The sequence below is a fragment of the Nanorana parkeri genome, unplaced genomic scaffold (assembly GCF_000935625.1).
Source record: "Nanorana parkeri isolate BGI_ZX_2015 unplaced genomic scaffold, ASM93562v1 scaffold3447, whole genome shotgun sequence".
NCBI classification, from domain to species: Eukaryota; Metazoa; Chordata; class Amphibia; order Anura; family Dicroglossidae; genus Nanorana; species Nanorana parkeri.
This window is the reverse complement of record NW_017309715.1, coordinates 22909-36435: the sequence shown is the minus strand read 5'-3', so window position 1 is coordinate 36435 and position 13527 is coordinate 22909. Positions and strand designations below refer to the sequence as shown.

Here is a 13527-nt window from a genome sequence, read left to right as displayed (position 1 = left end):
CTGTCATCCAAAAACTGACAGGATGACAGCGGCTCAGATCAGAAGACGCTCGGCCACCCTGAATTGCGGCCAGCCGCCGCTCGTTCCCGGGACCCCCCCCCGACGGTGATATTTTTACGGATCCCCACTGCCACAGACCCTACAAGCAGTGGGGATCCATGGAGTCTCTCATCCCTATCTGGGATGGCTCCAAGGAGGGAAGAGAGATGACAGATGCCTTCAGCTTATAGTAGAACTGTAAATGCCAGGTCCGTACGGCGTACTGAGCTGGCCAGCTGGAAGCACTTTTGTAGCTCCGTACGACGTACGTCCTTGGCAGCGAAAGGGTTAAAGGAGAACTATTGGTTAAATGTTTTTCCCCATAGTTCTCCTCAGGGTCACGGGAGGACATAAATTAGCGCTATATATCGTGAGCTATAGCTCGCGGTATACTGAGATTGCTGCAGCCGGGAAGGATCCCGACATTACTGTCGAGATCCACGCAGCTGCGTGATTGACAGCTGGCTCTGCCTATTTAGAGGCAGAGCCAGCTGTACCCGCCCCCTCCCCCGTCCATTCCGCCAGTCAGCGCTGGAGGATCAGAGCGGTGAGGGGGGAATCCCTGAAGGGAGCCGTGAGTGACAGTCATCGCTCTCTGCAGGGACAGGATCGAGAAGTGAGCGAGCGACAGTATGCGTTCACTCCCCGATTTATTGAGCTGACGTGTGACAGTTTCATTGTCACAGGTCGGCTCCAACTATGAGGAGCAGTGGAAATCACTCACCTCATAGTTCTCCTTTCAGGAAATGCAGGACTGCTGATAATGCCAAGTGTCTGGATGTCTCTGGCTTTGATACTCTAAGTATCCTGCCTGGAACAGCCATAAAAATCACAAGAGTAAAGTTGGAACTCCTAATCCTGTATATTTTGGGTGAGTACTGAAACCGCTGGATCAGCATGACAGCCAGGCAACTAGTCATTTCAGAAAGTGAGATCAGCAGTGGTGGCTTCCATACTTCTCAGTACCATTTCCTTTAACCAATCGTTTTTTTTTTCCTATGGATTCTTCTTGGTCTATGTGACTGGTGGGACGACAGAGCTGTGTATCTTCCTACATTCCTTGTCCCTCCTCCTCATCTCAGAAAGGTGTGATTACACACATGTTGTTGGGTTGTACTGGGTTCTATACAAAGATTGCTTGGAATGGGATTTGATCATAATGAAAATAATGTGACACATTGTACTTCTGTCTTTTAATAGTTCTTGCCATGATTCAGCAATGCTGTGAGTAATTCCCTGGTGGTCATCAAGAAGTAGTGTTGGACAGACATGGAGGAGGTGAGTCTACAGCTGGCTATACACAGGACAATTGTCAGACAATTTTAAATTTAAATGTCCTCCCGTTACCCTGAGGAGAACTATGGGGAAAAGACTTAACCCCATAGTTCTCCTTTAAGCACATTCAGCCAGCTTTGGGTCACAAAAACAGCCAGGAGCCTGTTTACATTGAATCCACATCCGGGTATGTACGGTAGTAGAGGTGACTCAGGTGGCTGTAAAGTAAATGAAGGTACCAATCCATCCCCCTTTCATGTGTTCTTGGCTCACCTGTCCCTCCCTGGGTTTCTGGGACCTCCATGGCAGGTGTCATCATAGAGAGTGGCTGGAGATCAGCGAATATCCATTTGTTGATCTCCCCTGTTAAGCACGCACCAGGAAGCAATTAGCTCTGATCGCTCCCAAGTTCAGAGATGATGAACTCCAGACACTCTGGCTTGCTAGGAGTAGTAGTAATCGAGTGCAGTTTGTGCACAATCAGGCTGTAGCAGAGTGCAGAGGGGACATTAGGGGTCTAATAGACCCATGATAACTCCTTAAAGAGGTTCTATCACCTGCACTATGCGATCACGTACGGTCAGTCCTCTTGTGATAGCTATAAAATTAAGGAAAAACTTTTTTTTTTGTAGGCTCCACAGGGAACGTTTCAAGATGAGCTGGACTGGTGTATCCAACAGCTGGAAACCGGCCTCCTACGACGCAATCCCACCCCACAGCAAGGTGAGTGTTTCTAATAATGCGGAGCGGCTGATTGAAAGGATGAATATTGTTCTGCATGGGTTACTTTCTAATTTTAGGATTTTTGTGAGTTTTTGGGTACAGTAGGGAACTCTTAGAACCCCTGTCAGATTTTTATTGCCATATGTTATGCTGTGATGTTATAGTCACTATGAATATGATGTGAAGCCAGTCGTCTTTTTGCTATTAGACTAGTGACGGATTTATCTGTATTACAAATTTATCGATATTACTGATCTGTTACAATGAATTAAACATTTTTAGCATGAAATGAATAATGAGCTATTTCTTTCAAGGACTTGCATGTAATGTATATAATGGATTATATTTCAGCATGTGGGGCTGGAGTATTTAAAAACAAAAAAAGAGGAACTTTACCTATATCTTTAAAATTGCAACAAAGACACCTTTAGAAATGTTTAGTGATGACATTCAACAGACACATACTTCTACATAATTGCCGGTGTTCTATCGAAAGTTCCAACTCCTCGAGTTCTCCCACTGCCAGGTCACATCTTTTTGCCCTGATGAAGGGACCCTGCGTGGCCCCAAAACGTCGGCTGTTTTCACTGTGACGATTTGTCCAAATAAAATGGACATATTGAATGATATTGCTGAGTGCTGGTGATCCTTATCCTCTTCCTTGTGTCTGCATGGCGCCATCCGTGGTCATCACAGCGAGCACCATTTTTGTACAGGCCGGGAGCGTCGTGAGGAGAGCGGAGGGACTTTCTGTTTATCTACTTCTCCAACTGCCTGACTTCCGGTTTAGTTAGAACTAAGAGTTTGGCCAAGAAAGTTCTTCTGCACGGGCGCCAGCCGCGGCATTGCCCTATTCACATACAGCACAGCAATGAAGTAATACAATGAACTAGGATCACAGTAATCAGCACGTTATTAATCCCAGGTGCCCCACTTAATATGGCCGCCGCTTGAGTGGGGCACCTAAGATTAATAACGTGCTGGATTAGTGTGATCCTAGTTCATTTTATTACTTCATTGCTGTGCTGTATGTGTATAGGGCAATGCCGCGGCTGGCACCCGTGCAGAAGAGCTTTCTTGGCTAAACCTTAGTTCTAACTAAACTGAAGGTCAGGCAGTTGGAGAACTCGAGGAGTTGGAGCTTTCAATAGAACACAGGCTTTTTTTTTCTTTTGAACACCTTATATTTATCCCCCCCCCCCATTCTTCTCCCAGTGGTCATTTTTACTAAGGGCAGATGAATCTATCTTCCTTTACTTACTGGAACTCTTGACACCTGTGACTAGGACTTGTAACCATGCACATTTTCTGCATCTCACAAGATTTTTCAGTTGGCAGATGAGATTTCCCAGCAGTGCAGTGTGCTGTAGCCTTCCCAGGATGTATCTCTTAGGCATGGGCTACATCACTAATGGGCCTAAGAGTACCAGGAAGTGAAAAAACTGTAATTGTAAGTGAAAGAAAAATATGAAAGTGAGATGATTTCATATCAGCATGCCGAGCTGCATGCTGATGTAATTTTTAGTGAAAGGGGGTAAGGTCCACTTTAACTCTCGTGGCTTGAAGGATATTTTGTAGTTATCTAATATTTTCTAAATAAAAAAAGATGTGTGTAAAAACATATTTTTTCTTTAAAATTCTTTATTTATAATTTTTGTTTAATACATACATGGTAACAATCACAATTCAATTTCCTTCTTCCTTCCTTTTTTTTTTTTTTATTTGTTTTGTTTTTATTGCTGCCTGTGTCCCAGCTAGGGAGATTTACCCTCTCTGTATGTCCTGGTGACCAATGTCAACTGAATGAAAATCCCAAATGTTATAGTTGTCGCCAGAACAGAAATAGAGGGGGGGTGTTCCCACTGGAAGTGTTACCTTCTACTTTCTGTTCTGGTCTCACCTGTTCCTTCCAGTTCCAACTACAAAATGATTTCCCCTTCAGCTGGCCATACACTGGTATATTTTTTTCATTCAACCTGCTGGCTGAACAAAAATATATATATATAACAGATTCCTACACTCCACGCTAAACAGTGTGGATGGGCAACTCTCCCCCGTGGGCTGTTGTATTCAGCAGCAGGTGTGTTGCTGTCCGAATACAGGAACAGTGCCAGCAGTTGATTGGCTGCTGCTTTCCTATTGGCTCCTTCAGTTTTCTGATCGAAGGAAGCCAGGCTGGAGGGTGCCGACAGGGCCACCCAATGAACCAATTTTGGTTGATTCATCAAGAATCAGTTGAATTCAGACAGCACATGGCCAGCTTTACTCTGAAGAGATTTCCTCTCATTTCCTGTCTCCTGATGGGAAGTGAAGGAAAATCTCTCCAACAGGACACGTGCCGGAAAAAAAAGTGCTTTAGCCATTGCCTGCTCAATCCAAAAGTTTTTTGTTTTTTTTTAAATGCCTGTAGATACACATTAAAAAAGTTTAACCTAAAACCATTATATCAGGGAACCTCAGCACTCCAGCGGTAAAAGAACTGCAAGTCCCATGAGGCATTGCAAGACTCTAAAAGCCACAGGCAGAGGCGTGGTGGGATTTGTGGTTTCACCACAGCCGGAGTGCTAAGGTTGCCTACCCCTGTATTATTGTATCCCTTTAATAAAAAAAAAGAAAGTCTTTGGATCTCACCACTGGAGGTTGAGGTTGCTGAGAGCTGCACAGGCCTGATATAGTAACAGGTTCGAATTACTGCAGTGGCCATTTTGTTCTGTAAACATAGCTGGTGAAGGTGAATACTGATTGCTGTGCAGCCACAACTGGCAACGTAACCTGTTAAAACGTGCACATCGATTTCACGGAGAGAGGGAAGAAAGGTGAGTAAATACAACTGCAAAAATGAAGAGTCGCCATAAATATGTTAGTGGTGGGGACATTTGCATGTGAGCTGCCATATCATTGTTCTTCATGCTAAAAACGGCTTGTTTTATTTTATTAGCACAGGACACTGAGAAGATACTTAAGGTCCTGCATTCTCGGAAATCCCCCCATGTGAAGAAGAGGCAGGTCATGAATCAAGTCTTTGGAAACTACCGCCTTAAAATGACCGAGGAGAGACGGCAAAAAGAAAACGCAGGTGTGTTTCTATTATAATAGCTGGGAATGAAGAAGCAGATCCAGAAGAGCGGCCATGTTGTCAGGTCCATGGCTGTGGGGAGGATGCTGGGAAAGGTTAAACTGACCCATTCATCTTTATGTTTCGCAGTGTACACCCGCTGATAGATGGGAAATCGGTATCATTCATGCTCTGGGTCAACAATACAATTTTTAAGCAATACATACCCCAATAAAAACAGTTAAAGGGCTAAAGGAACATTCCAAACAAACATGGAGATAAAAGGGAATTCGTAGTCTTTTCCGTTTGTAAAGGTCAACACAGTGGTGTCACAAGGGGGGGTGTGGTTCGCACCAGGTGACAGAAAAATTACTCAAAATGACTTTTGGTGTCACCCCCTCTGAAAATAACGATGAAGATCACCAGCACTCAAAGGATCAAATAAATCCAAATGTGCTTTTATTCAAGAAGCATGTCACGCTGTTATATAGCCACCATTTGTCACTATGTTTGCCATGATGAAGGAACCCGAAACGTTGGCTATATAACACTCGTAACATACTTCTTTGAATAAAAGAACACTCGGATTTATCTTATCCTTTGAGTGCTGGTGATCTTCATCGTTATAACCTTGAATACGCACGGCGCCATCCGTGGACATCACTACAAGCACCATCACTATCTTAAAAAACGGTCTCCATTGCTGTGTGGTGTGCAGGGGATATCTTTGTTTATCGACCACCTCTGAAAAGTCGGGCACCGGGTGGACCGAGCGCCTGACAGCTGTACGAGATACCGTATCCCACTGGATGAATGTCCCCTCGTGATGAAGTTGTGCACATAATGACGTCCCCGCAGTTGACATCCAGTGGCCGCTCCAGGTGACACCCAGCCTGGGGACGCCTCTGGGTCAACATCACACAAATGTCCATTCTTCTTTGAATCTCCATGTCCTGTCCTTCTAAATCAGGGGTAGCCAAACTCCGGCCCTCCAGCTGTGGTGGAACTACAAATCCCATTAGGCATTGCAAGATTCTCACAGCCACAGACATGATTGCCGGAGAGAGATGCACCATGGGATTTGTAGTGTCACCACAGCTGGAGGGCCGGAGTTTGGCTACCCCTGTTCTAAATCCTTCCACTGATCCAGCATTAAATATTTCCCGTACTTTGCCTCTCTGCTGGAGCTTCTGCAGTACAGACCAGTCACTGCTGCTCTCTCTGCTTGTGTAGAGTGACTGGTCTTGTATCCGTCCCCTCCTGTAGTTTTCTGCCATCGACCTGTAAGTGGACCTCCTGGGTCCCTCTCGCAGCTCTGCTCTCTGCACAGACTATGCACAGTGCAGTGATCATCTGGCCACTACTTGTAGAAAGTAATATCTGAGTTTGCAAAGGTATTTGGTGCACAAAACATTAATTCATATGCTTTATGTCTGTTAAGATATATATTTAAATGACAGTGTTTGTGCCCCGTGGTCCGCTTTAAAGCCTATCTTCCAGAAAGATAAAAACCCCCTTTCAGTGGGGAATGCCCCTGCATTGGGAGGGTTAACTACTCGCTAAGGTATGTGGGTAAAGGATGCTTTACTCTTTTATTTTCCATTGGTCCGCTGATGACATCATGTACAATGCAAGGCCTATAGAGAAAGAAAAAGGCAATTGCTTGTGATTCACAGTGCTTTGGCAAATCAAACGTCTTGTCATTGAGGGTTACAGCAGAACTCCGGGTAAAAGAATGTATTAACCCTTGCAGTGGTCTACCCCTGCACTGGAAGGGTTAAATGCTAGTTTTTGCCTAAGATTTAAAAAAAACTTATACTCAACTGATCCTCGGAGCCGGCTTGCTCTTAGACCGGTCCCTGGAGCCTCTCTCCCTCTCCGCTGCAGCAGTCTAGGGTCCCTGAGTCATCACATTCTGTCCACGGTGTATAGGGCGTGAGTACACCAAGAGACATACTATCAATGCAGTGGAGGAGAGAGGCAGGAGGCAATGCTGTAACAGCCGGACGGAAAATCCTAGGCAAAAAACATCAGTTAATCCTTGCAGTGTGGGGGTAGCCCCACTGAAAGGGTTAATAGAAATAAAAAAAATTACCCGGAGTTGTTTTTTAATACTTTAAAAAACCGCCTTGTTTCTGTGTAAATTGCCTAATGGCAGTCGTTAGGGAGGGTAATGACTTTCGCTGCAAATGACCACTAGAGGGAGCAGTTACACCAGCAAGTAAAACCATGAGAAGTTTGTGAAATATGATTTACAGATAATGTTTTTCCCCCTCAAATTTTTTATTTTCACTTTTCAATAACAAAGTAATCAACATCAGAAAGAAATGACATTTCCCATAAAGGCCTCATCCACATGGATATGCACAGCTATACAGCATGCACGTCCATATTTGCAGAATGGAAGCCTCCGTGTTTCTTTCAGGTAACGTTTCCTGCCGATGACAATATAGTCTCAGAGCTATCAGTTCACAGGCGCAGCATAGTCTATTGTTCACTCAGCAACCGAGAATGGTAATAGATTACAGTTGTCAGGTGGTTAAAGAAAGTTTGGTGGCTGTGTCTTTCTTAAAGGAGAACTATGAGATGAGTGATTTCCACTCACCTCTTAGTTCTAGCCGACCTGTGACAAAGACTGTCACAGGTCGACTCAGTAGATCGGGAGGTGAGCGAACACATGCCGGCGCTCGCTCACCTCTCGATCCTGTCACGGCTGGATTCCCCTCTCCCCGCTCCGATCTGCCAGCGCTGACTGGCGGAACGGACAGGGGAGGGGGCGGGTACAGCTGGCTCTGCCTCTAGATAGGCAGAGCCAGCTGTCACTCGCGTAGCTGGGCGGATCTCGACGTCCATGTCGGGATCCGCTCCGGCTGCGGCCTCGTAGTATACTGAGCTTAGGGTAACGGGAGGATGCTAGTTTTTGTCCTCCCGTTACCCTAAGGAGAACTATGGGGAAAAACACTGACCCCATAGTTCTCCTTTTAAAACGCTAAGCAAGAACTTTTTACCAGTATTTTAAGATGAACTCTATTGCATTCGGTTCCCTATCATTGACTTATGTTGCCATTAAACCTATGGATTATATCATCAATCTTTGACTGCTGTTTTATGTTTCCTTTAAGCCAAACCATCTCCTAAGGTTCAGATCGAGGAGGTGACCCATCCAGATTCTCGCAGTGTGGCCTACAGGAAGTGCCCCAGGGACGGTCAGGGCACCAGCAGTGCACATTGGTTCACGCCGTCTGACAGTAGTTTTAGCTTCAATTTCTGCACAGAACAAACTGAGGGCTTGGAAGGAGCTGGCCCGGAAAATACAGAAGATGGTGATGCCAAATGTGAACAATTAGAAATCAGCAGCATAGGGAGTATGTTGAGCTCTAAAGAAGAATCTGGCTTCAGCTTTAATTTCCAGATCTCCGAGGATGCAGCATCTTCATCTCAGAACTGCGAAGGTCAGGAGTCTATGGCGAACACATCGAGTGGCCAGCCCAGCGCTATTCATTCATTATCAGAAGTCAGAAATGTAGCGGAGTCACAAGAAGCCTCATCACAAAATGTGGCTACTTCGGAAGAGGCTTGTAGCACTTCGGGGCTATCGGCAAATCAGAACTTGACACTGGAGGCTGCTGTGCAAAATGTAACTGACTCTCCAAAGAAAAAGAAGAAGAAGACGACTCAGAAAAAGAGTCATTGTGCCCAGGCGGAGAAGAAGCCGGAGGAACACAAAGCAGACACAGAGAAATCACCTCCAGCTAGTGAAGATGGTCAGGTACGGTGATTCACAGGCATCAGAATTTAAAATGGACCTTGCATACTTGATAAGGAGTTGAAATGTATAAGAACATTACCCACATCATGCACTGGTGTAAAGAGCCTGGCCCCGCCCATTCTCATGGCATTAGAAGCGCTGAACTGATAAGACCTCTTCGTGCTAACAGAGTTACTGCATGACCAGTATATCAGGATGTGAGGTAGCATCTTCCCTCCCTCTGGTGGATGTGTGTCTCCAGCATCATAAGCTTTTAGAAGCAGGAAGGGTAACATTAAGCTAGCTAGTACGCTGTATCTGTGCAGTTTTTGGATATCTATGACAGCTCCGGAATGGGAATATGACAATTCTATAGACCACACACACAGGTGCTGACTAGCCAGGTATGCAGTTTCTTTTAGTGAAATGGAATAAGAAAGCAGTCTCACCTTTGGCAATGTTTTCTGAAATTGTAAATGTAAACTATTCAGGTTGCCATATGAGAAAGCCATTCAAGTTTACGAATTTGTCTGAAGCTTACGACGCCTGCTGGTGCACATCCAACTGTTCTCTATAGTCTAAGGCACGCTAAAAGTGAACCTGTCCCTTGTCAATTCAGGGCAAAGCAAGGGTTCTCTATAATGGCATCCCTGCCAGCTGCACATGCTCAACTCCCTTTTGCTTTCCCACCACCCCCCTGAAGCAAACCTTTACCCTCTTTGACTAAAAATCACATCAGCATATAGCCCTGCAGGCTGATATGAAATCATCTAACATTCATTAGTTAAACAAACATATTTTCATTTTACGTACAATTTCTTTTTTTTTTTTTTTTTTTTTTACTTCCAGGTAGGGCTGCAGTTAACGATTATTCTCATAATCAATTAGTTGCCCGGTTTCTTTTTTCAAATAATTGGTTGCATTATAAAAAAAAATCTCTCTTTCTTTCACTCTCCCCCCCTAACCAACTAACCGATAAGGAGAATCGTTGCCAACTATTCTCATCGATTTATTATCGATTTAATCGATTAGTTGTGGCAGCCCTACTTCCAGGTTCAGTTCTGACACAAATGATGTAATTGTGCCCAAACATTGCATCCTGGGAAGGTTACATCAGCAGAGCATTGGTGGGAAATCTTATTGGTAATTTCATGAGATCTCAGGGAAAGGCATTTTCCTCCCCTGAGATGATGTGCATGGTCACATGTCCTAGTCACATGTGTCAGAGTTCCAGGAAATAAAGGGAAATCTAGTAATCTGCCCTTGGTTAAAATGAAGGCTGGGGAAGAAAAGAGAAATAAGGAATTCAAAAACGAGAAAGTCGCAATTATCTAGAAGTCTGTGTTTGTAGATTGTCATTAGTAAACATTTCTCAAGGTGCCTTTGGTGTTATTTTGAAGATCTGGGTAAAGTTCCTCTTTAAGCGGTGGGAATGAAAAAAGAACACCCTGTGTAATCTCCAGGTCCCATGTTAGAGCTGAGGAGTCTCTTCACCTCTACGTGACAGCACTGGGTGCCTGAGCTGCCAATCACTAGCGCTGTCACGTGGAAAGAAGTGGAGTGAGTCTTGGGTTGCACATACCTAAAAGTACCAGGTATCGCTCTGTGCTCCCAATGGCAGAACAGGGTATAGGGGAAAAAGGTGGATATGTGCAGCTGGGAGTGGAAACCTGTTGGATTCACAGCATCTACAAAACACAGGTACACGTTTATGTGCTGGACTACAGGAGAGTATTTCAACATTTAGCTGGGGGGGGGGTGCAGTAAAGAGAACAGGGCAGCTTTTGACTTGCTGCTTTACCTCACTGTTTGAAAGTGCACAGATTTATAAAAACATTGGCAAAAAAGCCGGAACATGTTGCTATGAGCAACAACATCGCTCCGGCCAGTCCATAGCCAGTTATTCATAAATGCTGTCATAATATTACTCTGAGATTTGTGATGTAAAACACCCCATCGGAGCAAGTAAATATTTGGTCATAATTCTTTTCCAAAGTAACATTTTACCTCTCACATCACAGTCTGGAGCCAGTGAGCTGCAGAGGGAACTGGACTGGTGTGTGGAACAACTGGAAATAGGACTACAGCGACAGAAGTCCGCACCTAAAAAAGGTAAGAATGTCTTTTTTTTTTTAGTTATGGAGGCAGCCTCAATATACTCGAATGTGTGTCACAGTGAACTGATGGAGGATGTACGTTGAAGCCTTACTTTGGACATTTTTTTTTATCTTCTAGTTTTGGATAAGAGTTAACAAAACTTTTTTAGATTTTTTTTTTTTTTTTCTCTGACCCCGATTAGAGACATTTTCTCTCACTTCCTTTCCCTGTGACGAGTATAAAAAAATATACTGGTTTTCACTGGGGAAGGAAGGCGCAGACCGCAAAAAAGGCATTGTTAGACTTTCCTATCCTTCCCTGTTCTACTAAAAATCTGTTTTCATTTTTCATCTGTGTTTCCATTGGAGAGACTTTTCCTCACTTTCACTGAGATGGCCATACAAGGGTGGTTGTCACTCATACAGCAACAGAGGCATTTTAAAGAGTTTTCCCCTTCCTCTACTGACAGCAATAAAAACAGCAGCTTTATCTTTCCTTGCTCTATCCAAAATAAAGGAAATGGTTGGAGTTGGATTTAACATTATTTAGCCTCCCCACCCCTTCCTGTGTGCTCACTCATGTCAGGGGCTGAAATGTCCTGGAATTGCTCTTTATCAACTTGCAGGTGACAAAATCAATTTGGACTAAAACTCTCCACTCATATCTATGTGTCAAGTGCCTCCAACACGTCATGACCTTCCTGTACTCCCCACAAATTCTGATATGTAGTTTTATGCTGCATCTGTGTGCCAGCCTCTTGCTCTTGGTATAAAGAAGCATTTGTGATCATGAGTTTCATTCTTTTCTTTTTGTCTAGTGGAAGAAGCAATGCGTGCCGTCAGAACACTGCGTGGCGAGAAAGTGGCCTTGGTTAAGAAACGGCAATTGATGCGCACAATGTTTGGCGATTACCGACGCAAGATGGAAGAAGAGAGACAGAAGCAGCTAAAGCTAATGCAGGCAGGTGAGTATCTCCCAAGATGACTTGTGAAAACTGGAGAGAATGTATACAGCTGGTATCTCTAACAACCAATCAGAAACCATCTTACATCCCTGAGTCTCCACCAGCAGAATGAAGGAAGGAGTCTGACTGGTCTCATTTTTTATGCTCCAGCTTCTAAAAAATCAGCACTGTTCAGCCTCGGCGATCGACACTGCAGCTGGGGATTACTGCAGCAAGAACGTTCGGATTTGTGCAGCATGAAATCCCAGGCGGGTCTGTACAGATGCGGCCCCTGTTCCCATTCAGGTGAATGATGGGCTGACAGCGGCCGTATCTGTCTGTGGCTGTGTGCATGTAATTGTATATGGAACAATACCTGCACTTCAGGACAGATGATTGTCCCTGGACGCAGGTAGATTGCATCCAGGGACAAGCATCTATCCCAAACTATCCCAATCCGCAGGTAATCGTTCCATGTACGATAAAACAAGGACAACCAAGAACAGATGTGGCCGCTCTCAGCCTGTCATTCACTTAAATGGACACATCTGTGCAGACCCGCCTGGGATTTCATGCTGCAGGTTCTTGCCGCAGGAATCCCCAGATGCACAGAAAAGCCTTGTGTGCATGCGGCCTTAATATTGTATATTTGATTAAAACTTTCAATGCACTGCACTTTGGGGGGAAAAATTTTTGATATTGTTCCATCTTGTGTTAGGAGTAGACAGGCAATTGCCAACCTGAGGATTTCTTGAAGCCAGAGATTTAAGACAGGCAGGCAGCGTGTATTTTCAGAAGGTCAGCATTGGCAGGCTACATAATTCTCTCATAAGAGGGGGGGAAACAGAAATCCATATGACACAGATAAATGATCTGGAGATTAAAGGAGAATTATGACCTGAGGGCAAATAAAAATACTCCTTACCTTTATTATATTAGCATTCTTCCTTTTTTCTGAAGTCACAGCACATCACAGATAAGGTCATCAAAACCCACAGGAAACAGCCACCTCCAGCCCTGCTCCAAGCTCCTTTCCTCTTAGGGAGCGGTAACAGTAGATCCAGCCCGCCCTCAGCTTTTTTTTTCTCAAATTCTCCTTCTGCTGTGGCCGCGCTTCCTCTCATCGTGCACAGCTGTGTTTTGTCAGAGCGTGCACGCTGGCATTTTGGAGCGGGAGGCGGAGTCTCAAGTGAAAAGGCAGCAGCAATAGATGGTTAGAAGTGAACTGCTGAGTCAGCCTCCCTGCACTTTCAGTGCTCTTTCCCTTCTCTCATCAGCGATCTGGATGCCAGCATGAGAGAGAGAGAGAGAGAGAGAGACCTCTCCATCATTTACCACATATGAGCAAGCCTGTCAGGGTACCGTGTACAGGCGTCCTCACACCTCATGCAGGTATCGGATCAGCGGAGGCGAAGAGCTGGGCATCAGGCACAGGATCATCGGAGACCAGGATCTGGGCCTCAGGCACAGGATCGTCAGAGACCAGGATCTGGGCCTCAGGCACAGGATTGTCAGAGACCAGGATCCGGGCATCAGGCACAGGATCGTCAGAGACCAGGAGCCGGGCATCAGGCACGGGATCGTCAGAGACCAGGAGCCGGGCATCAGGCACAGGATCGTCAGAGACCAGGAGCCGGGCATCAGGCA

The 13527-nt window shown here is 45.0% G+C and overlaps 1 protein-coding gene across 1 annotated transcript in view; it reads left to right on the top strand.

Moving 5' to 3' along the window:
- Window positions 1–1282: 1282 nt before the first annotated feature.
- Window positions 1283–13527, top strand: part of CUNH8orf33 (chromosome unknown C8orf33 homolog) — a 13966-nt gene continuing 1721 nt past the window's right edge. The window contains exons 1-6 of the mRNA XM_018574992.1: window positions 1283–1317; window positions 1947–2037; window positions 4976–5113; window positions 8215–8861; window positions 10862–10952; window positions 11755–11901. Of these exons, the coding sequence (XP_018430494.1) occupies window positions 1309–1317; window positions 1947–2037; window positions 4976–5113; window positions 8215–8861; window positions 10862–10952; window positions 11755–11901 (1123 nt within the window). The 5' untranslated portion in view covers window positions 1283–1308. The remainder of the gene's footprint in view (window positions 1318–1946; window positions 2038–4975; window positions 5114–8214; window positions 8862–10861; window positions 10953–11754; window positions 11902–13527) is intronic.